This window comes from Cetorhinus maximus, chromosome 4 (assembly GCF_964194155.1).
Source record: "Cetorhinus maximus chromosome 4, sCetMax3.hap1.1, whole genome shotgun sequence".
Lineage (NCBI taxonomy): Eukaryota > Metazoa > Chordata > Chondrichthyes > Lamniformes > Cetorhinidae > Cetorhinus > Cetorhinus maximus.
In genome coordinates this window covers 103,797,644-103,818,422 of record NC_135882.1, presented here as the reverse complement: position 1 = coordinate 103,818,422, position 20,779 = coordinate 103,797,644, and the positions used below count along the sequence as shown (strand labels likewise).

Here is a 20,779-nt window from a genome sequence, read left to right as displayed (position 1 = left end):
CTTAAAATAACTCCCTTTTTCAATTACTTTTGATATGAAAACATTTATCCTTAAGGTTTTGAATAAATTTTCATAAACAGCAAAGCAATATCACTACTTAAGCCACAATTCTACCATCTTCCTTGGCCTTGAACAGTTTTGGCTTTGACAAATGCTGGAAGCCAAGTTAAGCATCCAAAAGACGCAAGTGTAGTGAGAACTGTATTGTAAGACTCGGACACTGGAACCATTTGCACACCTTCAGCTCCCTTTCCTTCAGATTTATCAATGGTATGACTGAGAAATATTCAGACCCTTGGAATAGTCTGGCTTTAATCCATACTAAATGTGTCAAGGCAGCAAATGAATACTAGCAAGGTGACATATCACCAGACTACTACCTATCTGTGAGGTGAGAGGTGTTTGGTTTATCATCTGTTGTAATGTAAAGGTTAGAAGCCTAGTTCTCTTATCTCAGTTGCAATCTGAACTGTGTGTACTGAATTGTACACACAGCATTGCTGTATTTGCTACCAAAAATGCTCAGATTTCTTTTAAATTCACACATTCCATTGCCTTTAAATGACCACACTATGAATCTTGATAGTGTGTGATAGTGTCAAATGTGTGATAGTGTCACTGTGGGTGATGGTGAGAAGCAACCCTCTTTACATCCCTCCTGATTTTTATTTCCATTGAAGTCAATAAATTGAGAGCCATGCAAAATAGGTTGCCATTCACTGGGCAGAATTTAATGCCCTTGGAGGCGGTGGGGGGGCATTTAATCAGGCGGGAGGTTGCCGGGTGGAGACCCTGTCCCCTTCCTGCCTCTGCCCTGATTAAGTCAAAGATGGGATGGTGCATGGGTGGCCTTCCTGCCAATTGAGGACCTTAAGTGGACAATTAATGCCCACTTAAAGGCCTCAGCCTGCCACTACTGGTATTCAACCAGTGGCAGGCGGGGCAGTTGCCATACGGGGAGCCCAAAATGCAAGCCTTGACATATATGTTTGTGGGCTCCCAGAAGGGTCCTTCATTGTCAGACACTGAGTGTCTGACTGAGGGGGCCATTGGCAAGGGTGGGTGCACATTGAAAGCCACCTTCTTGCCCCTGCCTCCAACAGCCCCAATGCCTCTCTCCCACGACCCCTAACCCACCCTCACTGACCTGTGACCTGGGTCACTTGCTGATCGTGGGCCTCCAGTGGGTACATTGCCAGCAGCTACCATCACTACCCTGGTGGCGCTGCCTACAATGAAGAGCCATGGCCTCTGATTGGTCGGCAGCTCTCAGGGTGCAGGATGTCCAGCCCTGGGGTCCTTAATTCTGGGGAAGGCCCGCCACTGGCCATTTAAGTGCCAGATGGGCACTTAATATGGTGCGCCTTCCCCAAAGGAGGTGACATGGAGCTCTCACCGGCCTGCCAGCTGGCTGACGAGACCCCCATCACCTAAAGATCTAGGGCATATGGCTTTTTATCTAAAAGCTGTTTCCAGTGTTCTGGCTCTTTTCACATCATATATCATATACCTCAGAGGATGCTAGGAAATAAGTCTCCCACAGTTTTTCCCTTGCTACTCTTGATCCAAGCATTAGGAAGTACACTACAGTCAACCTGAGGGACTCCTCCAATTTTCCCTTCCGCTTTTTTAGCATCCAATGGTCTGTTATTGGGAATTGTGGAGGCACCTCTAAATCCTTTGTTATGATCCCAGCTGGTGTTATTACTGGGTAAGTCAGATCCAAGATTAATAAATAGACTTGATAGATTCTAACTTTTATTTTTGTTTAGAAACTGTGGAGGTAAGTTATTGAACAAATTCACAGGAATCCGATGATGAACATTTAACACAAAGAATAAAACATTTATTAAACAAGAAAAATAAACTATATTACACCAAACAAAAAGGTTGAGAAGATCCCAATAACAAGGAAATGAATCAAATAGTCACGATTCCTTCACTCCAGTTATCTCTTTACAAACACATACAAATTCGGGAAGATAAAACAATTTATCATATCTATTTTATACTCTAATACTCAGAGTAAGTATGTGATACATGTGAACCAACTGAAAACTGTGGTCAGACACAATCCAAAGTAAATGACAAATGCAACCAAAGCAGATTCTATGGACTTCCCAACAACTCACCGAGACATTTGTCACACAGTGAGCCAACCAGTCTCAATGAAACTCTGCCTTTCTCATGAGGGCTTCCAATCTCCACATTTGAAGAACTCGCCTTGGAATTCTCTCCAAAAGACACTCCCACTCAGACGGCTTCAACAAGAATCCACCTCCAGTGTTTCAGCCTTGCTTTCAGAGATTCCTTTCCTTTGGATCTCTGCGTACACTCAAGCTTTACCTTCCAAACACACTTTAAGATCTTTGGTCTTGCCAAGCAGAACACTGCAGCTCCAAAAGGGTACCTTTGCCCTTAAGACCTGCAGCCTGAAGTCACCAGCCTTCGATCAGATCTTCAGGACTTCTCTCAAGCCCACTTTGCTTCAAATCTGCTCCTCGCAGCTCTTTCTTTACTTGGAGCCCCTTTCTCTGCTCCTTTCTCTCAACTTTACTTAACAGGATCTGTTTATGATCTCTGCCCTTGTTGCTCACCTGGGACTGTCTTCTGGGACCTCTTTCTGGCCATTCCCTGCTTTGGGACCTTCTTTTTGGTTTGGGACTTTCTACCTGTCCCCCTTCCTGTGTCCTGCTCCCTGGGACACCTTCTCTCGAATGGTGCTCCTGTTCAGGTCACCTGGCCTGCTTTTTGCACTGCTTCACTTCTTTTCCTCTTTTTCCCTTCTGCGAATGTGCGTAGGGCCTGATCCTGGCCTGAAGGTGTAAAAGTGGGCAATATGAGCCTGTGTGGCCCTTTCCTGGTTGGCGCATGCATAGGAGACCCGAGTTCTTGACCAAAAGATGGTAAAAACTACCAACTGCACATGTGCGGCCATTCTCCAGCCGGCGCATGTGCAGAAATCCCAAGGACCACCAGGAACTGTAGTTCCCAAACTGTGACTCCAACTTAAACCTAAGGTAAGTATTGGAGTTTGTTACGTCTACCATTCAGTAATTCTGAACACCAGTGTGTTGCTTCACTACACCGTAACAACACTATATTCTTCAAACAAAAATTTTGACAATTATTTTTGTTTAGTTACATGAACTCCCTGCAGACATTTGTCAGTTTATTTCTTAAGAAATTATGCTTGACATCAGATGAGATGAAGTGTACTTAAATAAAAAGAGAAAATGTTTGGAAATATGCAGCAGGTCTGGCAGTTTCTGTGGAGAGAAAAACAGAGTTAATGGGTGAAATCTTGTGGAGGCGATGAGGCCTCAGTAGCAGGCTGGAGAGCCAGTTGCCTCTTTTCAAGAAGGCTCGTCGCATCTTGTGCCACTCAGGCACTTGACAGGCCAGCAGTGGGCCTTTCCCCAGGATCAAGGATCCCGGGGGCAGAAGTCCAACCCGCAAAGGGTGGCTGGCCGGCCTTCTGTACTCAGCATCATCACTGGGGAGATGGGGGCTGCTGCCAGTACAATACCCACCTGAGACCTCGCATCGAGGAGCCCAGGCACAGGTGAGCGATACAGACAGGGGTTGGGGAGGAGGGAGAGAAGGGCGGATGGCACGAGGGCAGGGATTGGCTCTCAGCAGGCTCCTCCTCCCTTCCTGATGCCAAATCCCTCGATCAGGCACTGAGTGCCTTTGAATGAGGGGCCACCCCGCACCCCCCGCCGGAACCCATAAATAAACACACAGGATAGGGCCCTTAAGGAGGCAATAATTACCCATTTAAGGGCTTCCATTGGCAGGAGAGCAGGAAGGCCGTCCACGGGCCTTCCCGCTACAGACTTAATCAGGGTGCAAGCAGGAAACTCGCCAGGGGGGAGGGCACAAGATTCCACCCAGTGTTTCAGGTTCCTCTCTCCCTGGATGCTGCCAGGCTGCTGAATATTCCCTGCCTTTTCTGTTCTTATGATTTACAGTGCCCACAATATTTTGTTTTTTTATGAAGTTACAGCTTTTCTGTTTTGGTATTTGGTGGCAGGCTTATAAGTACAAGTGCAAATGGTACAAATTTGGGCAACATCATAATTGTTTTTCTTATCTGAACAAACTTAATTCAATAATTGACCTTCAAGCCAGCACAGAACACTTTGCCGCCCTGTCACCAATAGTCTTGCTAAACGTCAGAGCACGTTTCTGTCAATAATTGGGCTTAGTGAAACCAAGATTCTGATTCCTCCTCTCTCCTTGTGTGGAAGCACCAGGACTCTCCCCCACATGCACTTTAAGGGCATGGCCAAGCTTGGGAATAACGTAGCAGTTGATATTCTACAGTACATAAGGGGCTGGACTTCGTGCAGCCTGCTGGAACAGACTAGTTTGTGGGTGGGCCAGCATAATCACAGGGGAGGCCATGCACCCCATTCCCATGGGTAGGAAAACTGACTCCCATCTAGTCAGCAGTGGGAATGGGCTGATGCGGAGAACCCACCCCTGGCTTATAAAGCTCATTAAGGAGCTAATATAGGTCATTATTCCTGAGCCCACTGGAATTCAGTGGTGGTTCAGGGATTCCCCAAAGGCATTTAGTACCCGATCATAGAACCCAGCATGGGGAAAGGGGTTGCCCACTGAGAGCCATCCCCCTGCTCTTGCATCCAACCCCCTCCCCACCCCTTGCTGGCCACCCCCAACACTGCAACTCCCAACCCACCCTGCTCACCCCTCTCCAGGGATCCCACGATGACCTCTATCAAAAGCCCCACTGTATTACTAGCAGCAGCCACCCCATCCGATGGTGCTACTGGTAATAGAGAGCTGCTGGTGTCTAATTGGCTGGCAGCTTTCGGCAGGCAGGATTTCTGCCACCAGGGTCTTATATCCCAGGGAAGGCCCAATGCTGGCCAGTTAAGTGCCTGAGAGGCACTTAATTTAGTTAGGCCTCCCCCTCTGAAGTAGATTTCCCACCAGTTCTGCAACCAGTAGGCAGAACCTGTGTTGGGAACATTTAAATTCAGCCTAAATCTCAGCACTCTACAGTGGTTTTGGCTTATTAATATCCAGGCCACAATGATGCTGTTATATTCTGGTAATTTACTAGAAGAAACAAAATTAATGCTCAACTTTAAAAATAAATGTTCTCAAGATAAGATTATTAGTGGTGGATCAAAGTATTTGGTGCTTTCTTGGAGGCAAACTATCAAGAGTGCAATTGAAGCAGGCGTCTTTAGCTACATAATATGACTTGTAATCATCCTCTCTGATCCATCCATTAACTTTCTCTCCCTGATGTTGCAATGATTGATAAGTTACAATAAAGTTGATCACACAAGTCAGATCCTTACTGTCTTTGGAGGTTACTGTCTTTTCAGCAATTTGTTAATGTTTCACAACTTGGGATGATCTAGAAATGGTAGCCATGTACCCCAGAGGACAGAAGTTTCTTTATTGCCAGCTGCTGTTTCTTTATATTTTTTCACTACTTTGTCCAAATTTTGTTATTAGATTCAGCAAATCCTGTCAGGAAATTGAATTTGAATCTGGTAAGTAGGTGTATTTTAGTGCCTGTAGTATTTACTCATTGTATTCTTCGCCATGTATCATATATTCACAGCTGCGCCATATACTCCTTCCTATCTCTCTTACAATACTGTAAATTTAAGTCATATGTCTACTGATCATGATATATTTTTGTATTAATAAAAATGTCTACAAAAAATTACCACAAAATTCCCTGCAAGAGTTAAAAATGAAAGTTTTCCAGGGGAGGAACTTTAATTACTCAGAAATTTCCACATCCGACAGACACTCTGCTCTGCTACAGCAGGAGATCTTCCTGCTCTGTGGTACATTTACACCTTTCTGCTATTACACTTTTGTAAAATAAAATGTGGGGGAGAATTGCTGTGTCCTCCTAATTACTTTTCATATTGTAATTCATCTTGTGTCATTTAGACATAACTCAAGTACAGTGATATTAAGATTCAACCCTATTCCCTTTTCTCTCACTTCCCAGGACAGAAAGTGAGAGTTATATTAGGAGTGAAGGCTACCCCAGCATCCAAAGTGTAATGCAGTGTTTGAGCAACAGGATCTTTAGTCTTGATAGAGCCATTTCATTTATGCAATGATGCTGAAATAGCAGTGCTTCCTAATAGCATTAATGTGCTTTCTTTCACTGGAGAATGAAGGAAGAAAGGAAGCAATGCCTACATCTGGGCAAGTCTTGATCGGGCAAAAAGAAGAAAAAAATAACAGGAATAAAGAGATAAATGAAGAAGGTAGAAGAACAGCAAGAGGGGAAGTGGATGTAGATAAAGAAGGAGAAGAAACACAGACAACACTGAGGCCGAGATGCAGAGGCAACATTTTCTTCCCTCCATCCACTAGTAAACTGATTTTCTTCTCTGTACCCTCCTCCTGTCTTGCACATCTGAAAGAATTCTCCCAAGCTTTTGCTGCTGCCTGTCTGTAGCTGGTGGATATCAGAAGGCAACTTGCATTCTTCCCTCTTCACTCTGTTGAGAAATACCTCACCTTCACTCACCAACTTTCCAAATGGTTAAACTCAGGACCTAACTAAAAGGGGATTGCAGACAAGCGTTCATATCCCACCATTATGTGATGCAGTGTGTTGATCATTTGTGAGAGTGCCACTCAAGCAAGACACTGCTTGTAACTGTGATCTTTGACACAAAGTTATTGAGTAATTCTGTCCTAGAATTACACAAAATATTTATTGGACTCCAGCCTGGTACTAATCAATATGCTGACTTATTTAAAACTGTACTTTAAATGGAGTGCAACATGATTGTCATTTAAAATTGAAATGTTGCCATATTACAAATACAAACTGGTAATGAAACAGAAGATACAATTACTTTTATTTCTTATCTGGATCCTCAATCCTCAAAATGCTTCGATTTTTAGTTGCATATCTGACAAAGTGGTTAACAGAGGCTTTGTCCATTTACAATCTGCAGTGACAGCTAATTGTCATGGTTAGTGTTAATAGCATTTTGTATTATAGTTTGACAAAGCTTTAGACATAATCTGGTTTGCTGTTGAAACCACTAGTTGACAAAGCTAGCAGTGTTCTTTGCCAAAATCAGCAAAGATACTTTAGACTTGCTGCTTCTGAAAAAAATGTCAAGTTTACATTGAGGTTCCAAGATTACATGAGGTTTCCATACCAACTTTCTTAAGGAGAGTTTAGGGAATAATGAAGTGTAAATTTTCTAGATAATGTGAACTAAAAGAGCTGAAGTGTATTACAAAACAAATTTCAGCCCAGTGAAAGGTCGTTCAGGCCAAATGAACAAGGCATTGACAAAAAGGTTGGTTAACTCTCAAAAGTCACAGTTTGTGAGCTTTGTGTTGTTTCCAAAAGTACTGCGACATTCTGAACATAGCTAGATCAGATGTGTCTCCATTCTATTCAAACACTTTTGGATCTTCCTCCGGTTTTAATAATTGAGAAGGGAATAACTTGGAAGAAGGAACCAAATATGGTGCAAACTACGAACAACATAAAATACCTGTGTTCAGTCAACAGGCAACAGGAACTAGTTCTTTATTCACTGCCACAACTATACATTTTCATGTGTGACTCACATTACATAACTGCACAGCCTGAAGGTGAGCAAGGCTACTGGAAGTTTAATGCTATGACCATAGCCAGCTGGGAGAAAATCCAGCTTTCTGGAGACTTGGTTGTTGAATGACTAAGAACACACCCTCTCTCTTATGAACAAAAAATTAAGAACATTTTCTTAGCTTTCATTGCTAAAGATTAATGTTATTTTCTCTTGACTTGAAAATGTTAGGGGAATAATGATGTAGTGGTAATGTTACTGGACTAGTAATCCAGGTGCCTGGACTAATTCCCCAGAGGGAGTGCCATCCCACAGACTAGTCAAGCAACAGCTTGGCATAGTCATACTCACCGAATCGTACAGACACTTCCATCACCATCCCTGGATATGTCCTGTTCCACCAGCAGGACAGCCCCACCAGAGATTTCAGCACAGTAATGCACAGTAGGAAAGGAGTTGCTCTGAGAGTCCTCAACATTGATTCCAGGTCGCATGAAATCTCATGCATCAGGTCAAACATGGGCAAGGAAACCTCCTGCTGATAACCATCTACCGCCCTCACTCAGCTGATCAATCAATACTCCTCCATATTGAACACCACTTGGAAGAGACACTGAGGGTAGCAAGGGCACAGAATGTGCTCTGGGCAGAGGACTTCAATGTCCATTACCAGGAGTGGCTCAGTAGCACCACTACTGACTGAGCTGGTTGAGTCCTGAAGGACATATCTGCCAGGATGTATCTGCGGCAGGTAGTGAGGGAACCAACATAAAGGGAAAAACCAACTTTTGTAGGATATACAGCACAGAAACACAACATTTGGTCAAACTAGTCCATGCCAATGTTTATGCTCCACTCGATTTTCCTCTCATTTTTTCTCATCTAAATCTATAATTGTAACCATCTATTCCCTTCTCCCTCTTATGCTTGTCTAGTTTCCCCTTAATTGCATCTATACGATCTACTTCAACCACTCCCTGTGGTAGTGAGTTCCATATTCTCACCGCTCTTTGGGTGAGGAAGTTACTTCTGAATGCCCTATTAGATTTCTTGGTGATTATCTAATATTGATGGCCTCTAGTTATACTCTTCTCCACAATAAGAAACATTCTGGCCTGGATTTTTGCAACAATGGGAGCCTCTCCATCGTGGTGAAAATGGCAGACGAGGCCTGAATCTGGAAGTCCTGCCCCCAAACACGGCACCTACCATTTTTGTGAGGGCAGGAATGGGCCCGGGTTGGGATTCACACACACGCATTTTGTGAAGGTAGCTGCCCCTTGAAATCAGCAGCAGCATCCACTCGTGTGATTTTGGTGTTAGGGGCATCTGAAACCCAACTTGTGCAGATTAGACCTGGTAGGAACAGGTCTGAACCTTGTCGATTTCTTTGGATAGTCAGCGTACCCTTTCAAAGAGGTAAGGTAGCCCTTTGGATATGGTCCTGGGACACTATTGGGAGAGATAAGATGTCCTTTGGGAGAGGTCGAGTATCCTTCGGGATTCTAAAAGTAAGCATGAATGTGCATAAAAAGTGCATAAACTCATTAGAACTGTGAAGTTCATTGGAACTGTCAAAAACATCTGTCAACAACTTAAAATGTTAAGTTGAACCATCAAAGGGAGTTATGAACTGTCAAGTCATTTAAAACCTTTGTCCCTTAATTATTTGTAAAAGCTATCTGTAGTGTTAAATAAATGATTGCTTATTACTTCACTCTGTGTGTTTACATAAGCCTTAGGGTTGCCATTACTGGATTAGTACAGCATGACTATTTCACAACAATCAATGATCACAGTAGGGTGCCTTTCATTTCACAGTTTGACAGCTCCAAGTGGTTATTGGACTCTTTGAAGTGGGACTATGAATTCCAATGCTTGTTTTGTAAGGGATTATGCAATTGAATGACGTCTTTGTTGTTATAAGGGATAATGTAGTTGAAGAAATGTAAATGTAGTAAATGGGATTTTATGAATGATTGGTTTTTTTTTAAATGAAGTCTGCGATAGACCCTTGGAGCCCTCATCATGGGTCCTGATGTCTGCCCATGGTGGATAATGGGTGAGTTGGCATCATAAGTATAAGCACAAAGGGTGGTTAGTGGGGAACATGGGTTGGCATGAGTTGGCACTAAATTTGCATAGAGACTATAAAGGACCGTGGGAACAGGTTGGGGGCATAGTTTGGCATGGAGGGGCTGAGGGGCCATGAGGGACAGGCAGAGGGGCATAGATTGGCATGGAGGGTGTGAGGGATCATGGAGGTTGTTGGGGGGTGAGGCGGCATGGCTTGGCATGAATGGGGACTGTGGAGGGGTGAGGGGGTGAGGGATGGAGGGCTTTTTTATGTTTCTCTTTAAGATTTCGATACAGTGCAGGTGCACCGAGGTAGGGCTTCTGCACCTGGCATCCTCCACATTCGTTCCGGGGTCACTTGGCCCAAGTCCAAGGAAACCCCACCACCTCGGAATGAAAGTCCGGCCTTCTGGGCCACTTTCTCCTGGGTCAGGTATGCGGAGCCAGGTAATGTCCCAACCCTGTACTCCCGACCCAGAAGTAAAAATCCAGGCCTTTGTCTGTGTTCACTCTATCAAAGCCTTTTCTAAATTTAAAGCCCTTTATTAAGCTATCTTTAACCTCACCCTTACCAATCTACTTGTCACAGATGCTTGCTGATATTGATAGGATTGATCGCTGCACAGTCCTTGTGGAGACAAAGTCCTGTCTTGACACTGTGAATCCTGTCCATTGTTTTGTGTCCCACTATCACCATGTTAAATGGGATATTCAGAACAGATCTAACAGCTCAAAACTGGGCATCCATGAGGTGCTGTGGGCCATCATCATCAGCAGAATATAGTTAACCACAATATGTAACCTGTCATATCCCTCACTCTACCATTACCATCCAGCCAGAGAATTTAACAAGTAGCGCAGGAGAGCATGCCAGGAGCAGCACCAGGCATACCTAAAAATTAGGTGTGTGATGGCCTATGTGCTGCTCCAAATTTCAACAAAACATTCAAGATAGCAATTGATGCTAGTGATGTGGGTTTGGGAGTCGTATTATTACAAGATGATGATGCTAACAAAGAACATCCAGCCAGTTATTTCCCAAGAAAACTTAATCCTTGCCAAAAAATGTATTCCACAGTTGAAAAGGAAGCATTAAGCCTTGTTTTAGCTCTGCAACAGTTTGAAACACATGTTTCAGGAATTGCCAGAGAAACTGTGCTCCACTCGGACTGCAACACACTGGTGTTTTTAGAGAAATTCTGGATCAAGAATCTCCACTTATTTCACTGGAGTCTGATGCTGCGACTATTTATCTTAAAAATTGTTCATGTTATAGGAAGGAACAATATAATTGCAGACGCTTTATTCAAAATTTGACTATTCACTTAAATAACTGCATAACGGAGGCTTATAAACTTAGTTATATGCCAAATGTTTTGGACATAATCTCTCCATCTGTTTAAATGCTATCATCATTGGATCAAGGACCTGAGATCACAAGATGTTGGGCATTTGAATTTTGATTAAATTATAAGGAGGGTATTATTGTGTGTATTGTATGTAATAAGACAGTGGCTAAAGTATTTAAAATGTACAATGTGTAGTATTTAACTGATTGTGAAAAAAATCCTTACATCAGTCAGGCTTTTTCTTTTGAGAGGAGACATGTGATGGCCTATGTGCTTTTGGCAAAAAAATCTATAGTTTATGTTAGGGTGACAGTCCCTTTAAGAACCAAGTTTCCCTGGAAGATGATTTCTTGTAAAAAGCAACTTGCTTCCAGTAACTGATCGTGTGACCAATCTGGCTGGGAGATTTAAAATAGTCCAAAAAAGGGTAAACAAGAAGTTAGGGCTGTATCTTCACATAAAATGACGTAGGGTGACGTTGGGCGTGCATACCAACGCCACTCCGCGTCATTTAGGTTTTCAGTTCGGCGGGCGCACAGCCAAGTCGGCGAACTGTCAACTGCCACTTAAGCCCTTTAAAAAAGTAATTAAACCAACTAATGGACCTGCCCGCCCAATCTTAAGGTTGGCAGGCAGGCGAAGAGCCCAGGCAGCTTTCAGAAAAAACATGAAACCTCATTCACGGTAGGGATGAGGTGTCATGAGGGATTTAAAATGTGTACAAAATGTTTAAATATAAGAAATTGACATGTCCCAGTCCATCGTTCCACAAAATTTTTAAAACTACCACCAATCTCCCTAAGGCGGCACTTTGCCCCAGGGAGATCTGTGCGCTCTTTCACACGCATGCCCGCAAGAGTGCACTCCTGGCTCAGGGAATTTCCCCCCCTGCCTCCCAACCCCGCCCGCAACCTCTTTGAAACAGTGCTCAGACCAAATGCTTAATTTTCCAATTTCTGATAAGTTTCTGACTTTTGTAAGTCAAATGGGTGTAGAGGAAATTTGAGTTAAAAAGTTTGGTTTAGAGTACTGTGTTCATTGTACATTTCATGTCTTTAATGTAAATGACTATTTAAGATAGAGTGTAGTTATTGGTATTCATGTTCTTTGTTTTTTGCATGATAAAATTATTTTATTTTAAACAGTGAACCCTGTGGCTTCATTGTTTATGTAAATACCTAGGTTTTCAAACTTCCAAAAAAGTGAAAATGTTACTGGTCTCTACTGAGGTCATTAGGGGCCACTAAGTTGTATGAAACCACTACAGAACAGTCGAATAAGAATAAGAATAAAACCAGAATGATGACCTGGTATCCACCTAGGCACCAGTTCATGACTCTCAACAAAGATGTATCCCAGTGAGGAAGGAGGATTGTAGGAAGGGGTTAACCAAGGAAATTAAGGATAGTATCAAAGTGAAAGAAAAAATCATAACATGTGGCAAAGATTAGTGGCAAGCCAGAGGATTGGGAAAGTTTTAAAAGCCACCCGAAGAAGACCAAAAAGGTAATAAAGAGGGAGAAAATAAACTTTGAGGGTAAATTAGCAAGTAATATAAAAACGGACAGTAAGAGCTTCTTTAAATATATTAAAAGGAAGAGAGAGGCCAAAGTCAATATAGGCCCCTTAGAGAATGAGGCTGGGGAAATAATAATGGGGAACCAGGAAATGGCAGAGGAGTTGAATAAACACTTTGCATCAGTCTTCACGGTAGAAGACACTAATAGCATGGGGAAAAAGGGGGAGGAAATAAATACAATAATTATCACTAGAGAAAAAGTACTAGAGGCACTAATGGGGCTAAAGGCTGATAAGTCATCTGGAGCTGATGGATTACATTCTAGAATATTAAAGGAAATAGCTGCAGAGATAGTGGATGCACTGGTAGTAATCTTCCAAGAGTCCTTAGATTCTGGAAAAGTCCCAGAGGATTGGAAAACTGCCAATGTAACACCCTTATTCAAAAAGGGAGGGAGACAAAAAACAGGCAACTATAGGCCAGTTAGCTTAACACCTGTCATTGGAAAAATACTGAAGTCTATTATAAAGGATGTAATAGCAGGACATTTAGAAATGCATAATCTAATGAAGCAGAGTCAGCATAGCTTCATGAAGGGGAAATCATGCCTGACAAATTTATTAGAATTCTTTGAGGAGGTAACAAGCAGGATAGATAAAGGGGAACCAGTAGATGTAATAATTTTGGATTTCCAAAAGGCTTTCAATAAGGTAACACACATAAGGCTACTTAATAAGATAAGAGTCCATGGTGTTAGGGTTAGTATATTAGCATGGATAGAGGACTGGCTAACTAACAAATAACAGAAAGTTGGGATACGGGGGCATTTTCAGGATGGCAACCTGTAACTAGTGGATCAGCGCAGGGGCCACAATTATTTACAATATATATTAATGACTTGGATGAGGGAAATGAATGTACTGTTGCCAAATTTGCGGATGACCCAAAAATAGGTGGGAAGGCAAGTGGTAAGGAAGACACAGGTTATAGACAGGTTAAGTGAGTGGGCAAAAACATGGCAGATGGAATATAATGTGGGAAAGTGTGAGGTTATGCACTCTGGCAGGGATAATAGAGGAGCTGAATATTATTTAAATGGAGAAAGACTGAAGAAAGCTGCAGCACAGAGGGATTTGGCGATCCTTGTGCATGAATCACAAAAAGCTAGCATACAAGTTCAGCAGGCAATAGGGAAAGCAAATGGAATGTTGGCCTTTATTTCAAAGGGAATGGAGTATAAAAGTAGGGAAGTCTTGCTAAAACTATACAAGACACTAGTTAGACCACACCTAGAACACTGTGAACAATTTTGGTCCTCTTACCTAAGGAAAGGTATGCTGGCATTGGAGGCAGTCCAGAGAAGGTTCACTAGGTTGATCCAGGGGATGGAGGGATTTTCTTATGAGGAGAGGTAGAGTCGGTTGGGCCTGTACTCATTGGAGTTTAGAAGAATGAGAAGCAACCTTATTGAAGTATATAAGATTCTTAGGGGGCTTGACAGGGTAGATGTTTCCCCTTGTGGGAGAGTCTGGGACCAGAGGGCATAATCTCAGAGTAAGGGGGCGCCCACTTAAAACAGAGATGAGGAGGAATTTCTTCTCTCAGAGGGTAGTTAACCTGTGGAATTCTTTACCGCAGAGGGCTGTAGAGGCTGGGTCATTAAGTATATTCAAGGCTGAGATAGACAGATTTTTAATCAGTAAGCGAATCAAGGATTTTGAGGAAAAGGCAGGAAAATGGAGTTGAGGATTATCAGATCAGCCATGATCTCATTGATTGGCGGAGCATACTCGATGGGCCAAATGGCCTACTTCTGCTCCTATGTGTTATGATCTTAAATGTAAAAGGCACACCCTGTCCAGTTGGCCCTGCATAGGCCTCCTCACTAACATGTGGGGACTGGTGCCAGAATTGATAGAGCTGTCCCACAGACTAGTTAGGCAACAGCCTGACAATGTCATACTCACTGAATCACACCTTGCAGCCAATGCCCCAGACCACTCTTGGGTATGTCCTGTCCTACTGGTAGGACCAACCCAGCAGATGCGGTAGCACAGTGGTATACAGTCGGGTAGCTGTGGCTCTTGGAGGCCTCAACATTGGCTCTGGTATCAGGTCAGGCATGGGCAAGGAAACCTTCTGCTGATTGCCACCCACCCATCTCCTTCAACTGATGTATCAGTATTCCTCCACTTGGAAGAAGCACTTAGGGTAGCAAAGGCACAGAATGCAGTGTGGATGGGAGACTTCAATGTCTATCCACAAGAGTGACTTGGAAGCATCACTACTGACTAAGCTGGCCGAATCCTGAAGAATACTTTTGCCAGCCTGTGCCTGCAGCAGGTTGTAGAAGAACCAATGAGAGAAAAACCTACTTGACTTCGTCCTCATCAATCTAAATGTTGCAGATGAATCTGTCCATGACAGTATCAGTAGAAGTGAGCACTGTGCAGTCCCTGTAGAGACATTACACTGAGGACACTCTCCATCCTGTTGTATGGCACTACCACCATGCTAAATGGGATAGATTCAGAATAGAATTTTAAGGTTATGGGGGGTAAACAGGAAAGTGGAGTTAAAACCACAATCAAATCAGCTATTACCTTACTGAATGGAGGGGCAGGCTTGAGGGACTAATTGGCCTCATCCTGCTCTAATTTCTTATGTTCTTAACAGGATTGCATGTGTCCTAAACAGTGGAAGCAGCATGCTATAGGCAAAATTAAGTGACTCAACAACCTACAGATCAGGTCATAGCTCTGCCACATCCAGCATCTACCTAACAATGTGGAAAATTTTCCAGGTGTATTCTGTCCACAAAAAGCAGGACAAATCCAATTCAGCCAATTATCACATCATGAGTCATTGAATATATTCAAGATGGACAGATTTTTGATCAACAAGAGAATCAAGGATTAAAGAGGGTAGGTAGGAAAGTGGAGTTAAGGCCACAATCAGATCATCCATGATCTTATTAAATGGCAAACTGAGATGGCAGATGAGATTCAAGGGGTAAAATGGCCTACACCTGCTCCTATTTCTTATGTTCTTATGAAACCCAGCACAGCTGAATTCAATGGGAATCCGGGGAAACTCTCCACTGATTGGATCACACTTTGGACAAAGGAAGAAGGTTGTAGTTGTTGGAGGTCAATCATTTCAGTCTCAGGCCATCATTGCAGGAGTTCTACAGGGTAGTGTCCTAGGCCCAACCAGCTTCAACTGCTTCATCACAATCTTCCCTCGATCAGGGGGATGTTCGCTGATGATTACACAGTGTTCAACACCATTTGCAATTTCCTCCGTTTCCTCCGATACTGAAGCGGTCCGTGTCCACATGCAGCAAAACCTGGACAACGTTCAGGCTTGGGCTGATAAGTGGTATGTAATATTTGTGCCACACAAGTGCAAGACAATGAGCATCTCCAATAAGAGAGAATCTAACCATCTCCCATTGATGTTCAATGGCATTTGCCATCATTGAATTCCCCCACCTTTAACATTCTGAGGATTACTATTGGCCAGAAACTTAACTGGGCCAGCCACATAAATATTGTGGCTACATTCTGTGGTGAGTAGCCCACCTCCTGACTCCCCAAAGCCTGTCCACCATCCATAAGGCACAAGTCAGGAGCGTGATGGAATATTCTCCACTTCCCTGGATGACTGCAGCACCAACAGCACTCAAAATGCTTAATATCATCCTGTACAAAACAGCCCATTCACCACCTTAAACATTCACTCCCTCCAGCACTGATGCACAGTAGCAACAATGTGTACCATCTGCAAGAGGCACTGCAGTTACTCACCAAGGCTCCTTCAACATCACCTTTCAAACACACAACCTCTACCACCTAGGACAAGGGCAGCAGGCACATGGGAATACCACCACCTGCAAGTTCCCCTCCAAGTCAAGGGCCATACTGACTTGGAACTATACCAACATTTCTTCACTGTCACCCAGTCAAAATCCTGGAACTCCCTACCTAACAGCACTCTAGGTGAACCTTCACCACAAAGACGGCAGTGGATCATGTAGGCAGCTCACCATCACCTTTTCAAGGGCAAGTAGGAATGGGCAATAAATTCTGACCTTGCCAGTGACACTCAGATCCTATGAATGAATAAAAAAAGTTACTCAAACTGTTCCCACTCAGACTGCTTGTAATGTCTCAAAATTCAGCACAGCATTGTTTTAGATATTTATTCATTATTAAGCTTACAGTTAAACACTGATAAGATCAGTACAATTTTGCATCAGAAAAAGTTAATTCCAATGAAAAAGGTGACCTCATCAAATGCTCCTTTACACTGCCCCAGTTAACAAATACTAGATTCCACAACCCTGGCAATGCATTACTGATATAAGTCCATGAGTATGAAAGGGAAATGCCTGACTAATGATGCAAAGATAAGTGAGTTATGCTTTTGTGGCACAAAAGTGAATCAAACCAAAGAGTGTGCATTTCAGAAGTTGATATTCTTTGCAATACATAGTTCTTGTTTGAGCTGTCCTTTCCTTATTTCCATCGGTGTCTTGACATATCACACTGTTTTCAGTGTTTAAAAAAAATACATATGTTTATTTTGTAAAACTGCTAAAACTATGATCTGTTCTACAAAGTGCCACACAATGCTGCCAGTTATGGGATAACTACCTGTGGGAAAATCATGTTTTAGCATCACTGCAGGTAGTTATCACAGTATTGAGAATACTGAAAATAACACTATCACCCATGCAATTAGATAATAATGAACCAGCAGGCGTGTGTACACTTGGGAGGCAAGTGGGGTTACCATAGTGATTATTGTTATTAGATCATTTCATTTTAAGGATGAAGGTTTTATAGGTATTTTCCTCCTTGCCCATTCTCCTGACCTCTGTGTGAGATGTATCGTCTGTGACTGAGAGCACAGCTGCTGACCTGTTCCCATGTCTGTATGAATGGAACAGAGGCTGCTGGGAAATTCAGCACAATGGTTTGGGCACGACTTGCTCTGTCTGATTTTCTCTTCTCCCCTATGGTAGCGATTCAGTGCCTCTCACAACAGTATAGCTCAGAACTGAGACTCAGCATGTGGAAGATTACAGGTGCAATCCCACATGCCAGAGCATTTTTGTGCCCCAATATGCCGCTCACACACACTGTACTTCTGTGGTGCCATTTCTTCAATTTTACATTTGAAAGGAAACATTAATTGGGAATTCTCCAATATATGTCTTTGTTTCATTGCCACTTAGAGTTATTTTCAAAAGATTAAAAAATTAAAACTGATTCTATGATACTTAGTGGGGTGAATACCGATTACCTTCGAACCAGGTTCAACAGTTAAATAGAGCTGAGGATAAAAGATCCTACACAATTACAGCAATCTGTTAGGCAGTCACACCACTGACTTGGATTTTACCATGATCTAATAATTCAAATCACACACTGGTATCAAAACGGTGAAAATGATTTCTTATTTTCAGAGTCATGGCGCAAGACAAAATAATTTTTAAAATGAGTTGTCAATGAATAGAGTACAGCTGTATGAAGTCTGAAGGTTATGTTCAAGACTGGATTATGCCAAGTAAATGCCATGAACATACTTTGCCAACACCTTCCTCCACAGAATCATCTAATTAAAAATATGGTGATTCTTGTAACTGTTTGCAATTATAGTCAGTAAGGATAAAGAAGGGATATTGGATGCCTACAATAAGTCACAAATATCATTTCACAAATTACTACAAAACTCAATCAATTGATGAATATGGAAAAAAATGTTTTCTGTCAAACTTTTGTTATTCTTTTTGGATGTGGCTTATCTTGCTTTTAGTGTTTTACATGATTTTAATAAATATACTATCAGTACAGTAGCAGCAGAATGTTGTAGGTGAAAGACTAACAATGGTAGTGATGTAGGACTTGAAGATTCAGTGTCACATGATACTATGTGCCTTCAGCTTGTGTATCAGACTATTATTATCAGGTTTCTTTCAGCAATGCATTACTAGGAAATACATCACATGCTGTATATAAAACAGGAGGATTATGATTGAACCTCAGAAGCTTTCATTGTTCTGTCTCAGATCTGATACTTTGATGCTGTGTCACAGAAAACAAATAAACACAGTAAAGGAGATGCAAACCTGATCTGACACTAACAATTCATGTCAGGTATGTGTCTATCCATATTTTTGTAGACTGGGCTGTATTTTAGCACTTCATTTGTCTTTTGCTAAAACCTTTAGCATAAATTGCCTTTCATTACTGCCTCAATTGTTTCAAATCATTTGCATCATGATTAAAGCTCCAACATCCATTCAACATATGGGTCTCAGGAGCTACTTGGAGCTGGACAGAGTTCATTCAACATTCTAATCACACCATGGAAATTCAATCTATATATATAGAAATATATATATATAGAAAATATAGTTGATTATTGAAAACAGGTTACTTATTCATGGGCCCTACCACATGCTGAGGTAAAGAAGAAATTTGGACACAGGACCATGGAACTGGACCATTTTGAGAAAGGACATACTGGACAAATGCCTCCAGGTAGAACAAGGGACCTGAACATTTCCCCAGATCTATTTTGTGAGGGGCGGGGGGCGATGAGTTCTTATTGTTGCTCCTTGGTCCACCTTTTCATAGTCCGATCAAAAATACTAAACTCATGCCATATCCACCATATCTCAACTACAACAAACATAATGTATTGAGTAGTGAGGGCGTTTACAGGAATGGATTACTTTCTATATTTAACGTCTTCTCGGTATTTTCAACTTAGCGCTGAAGATTGGAATTGTCCTGATTTAGGAAGAAAGTTAATTTGAGAGTTGATCTTTCCCTCGAAGTCAACTTATGGGCGCGAGTTATCCGAGTTTAACTGCCTCGTTCTAAAACTATACCGTTTTCTGTTTTACAAATATTAATATTAAAACGTTAGCTTGCTTTTATTGCGACAATTTGCTTTCCAGATAACTGGAGATTAGGTCAACGAAAATCCATCGGAAAGCCAACCAAATGTCACCTCCCCCTCTTTTGAGTTTGATGTGCAGCTTCTCAGCCCCACATGGAGTGGATATATATATAGTGCAGTGCTCTCACCTGCTGGCCATGCTCTGGCGGCAGTGTTGCCTGAAGGGCATCAGGTGGTAGTTCATGGCGTCCAGCAGCAGCTTCTGGCAGACCGGGTCGGTTCGCATGAAATCCACCGACTGCACCCTCTCCACCAGCTCGGTGGCAGGGATGAGGGCGAAGCGGAGCCGCTTCATCAGGTCCGGGGCGTATTGCATGCGAGTCTCCCGATCGTGTTCGAGCCAGAGCACGGACATCTGAAAGAGAGCCAGCTCCGACTCTACAGGTGGCGGCATCGAGTCCATCATGGCGCACACCTCCTCGAAATTGAGGAGCAGGATGTCCTCCACGAAGTACTTGTTGGCCAGCTTCTTGGTCTCGTCCAGCCCGTGGATGGCGGCGATCTGGCAGATCTGCTTGTAGTTCTGCATGGAGATCTGGTCGTTGAGGAACTGGGCGCAGAGTTTAGTGACGGGGGGAATGTGGAGGATCTTGCTGACCGAGAGCACGTCCTCCACCGTATCCAGAGACAGTGTCATGTTGGCCGTGTAGATGTACTCCAGGACCAGGCAGACGCCGGTGGCCGAGCAGCCCTGGAGCACGATGTTATTGATGGACCGGGAGATGTCCTCGGCCGGGGAAGATGGGGTCCGGCTCCCCGGTTCGTTCGTGCTCTCTTTGCACTGGTTGTTGGAGAAAAGCGATCGGAAATACTGGGAACAGGAAGCCAGCACGGCTTTGTGGCAATGGAACTGCTGGCTTTGGGCTGTCAGAGTCACATCACAGAAAAGCTGTTTCCTCCACAGAAGGTTGAGGCCATGGAGGAGGTTATCACTGTGGGTAGGGTCGAAGGTGGACGTCCTGTCACCAGATCTTGACATGGTATCTAACTTTGGACACCTCCTGAAAGGGCACACATTTCACACAGTCAGATTCATAGGCATTTTTCCCCCCGTGACAAACATTTCCATGTAAGTAAAGCGAGATTTCTCAAACCAACACTCCATTAAAGAGAAAAAAAATGTTTCATTATTGTTACCAAAGACGTATGTTACATGCGAAACCCCTCCGTGGCTTAAACCCTTGCGCTAACGTTACCTTTTATTTAATTCACCTTATTATCCTTTATTTGTTTAGTCTGCACATTTTAATCAGCACAACAGTTAGTGCGAA

The 20,779-nt window shown here is 42.9% G+C and overlaps 1 protein-coding gene across 2 annotated transcripts in view; it reads right to left on the bottom strand.

The window, feature by feature from the left end:
* The window catches only part of klhl14 (kelch-like family member 14), a 215,231-nt gene extending 194,744 nt beyond the window's left edge, over positions 1–20,487 (bottom strand). For both annotated transcript variants that reach the window (XM_078540578.1, XM_078540577.1), the window contains exon 1: positions 19,637–20,487. In XM_078540578.1, coding sequence (XP_078396704.1) covers positions 19,637–20,487 — 851 coding nt within the window. The remainder of the gene's footprint in view (positions 1–19,636) is intronic.
* Between the last annotated feature and the right edge of the window lie 292 nt (positions 20,488–20,779).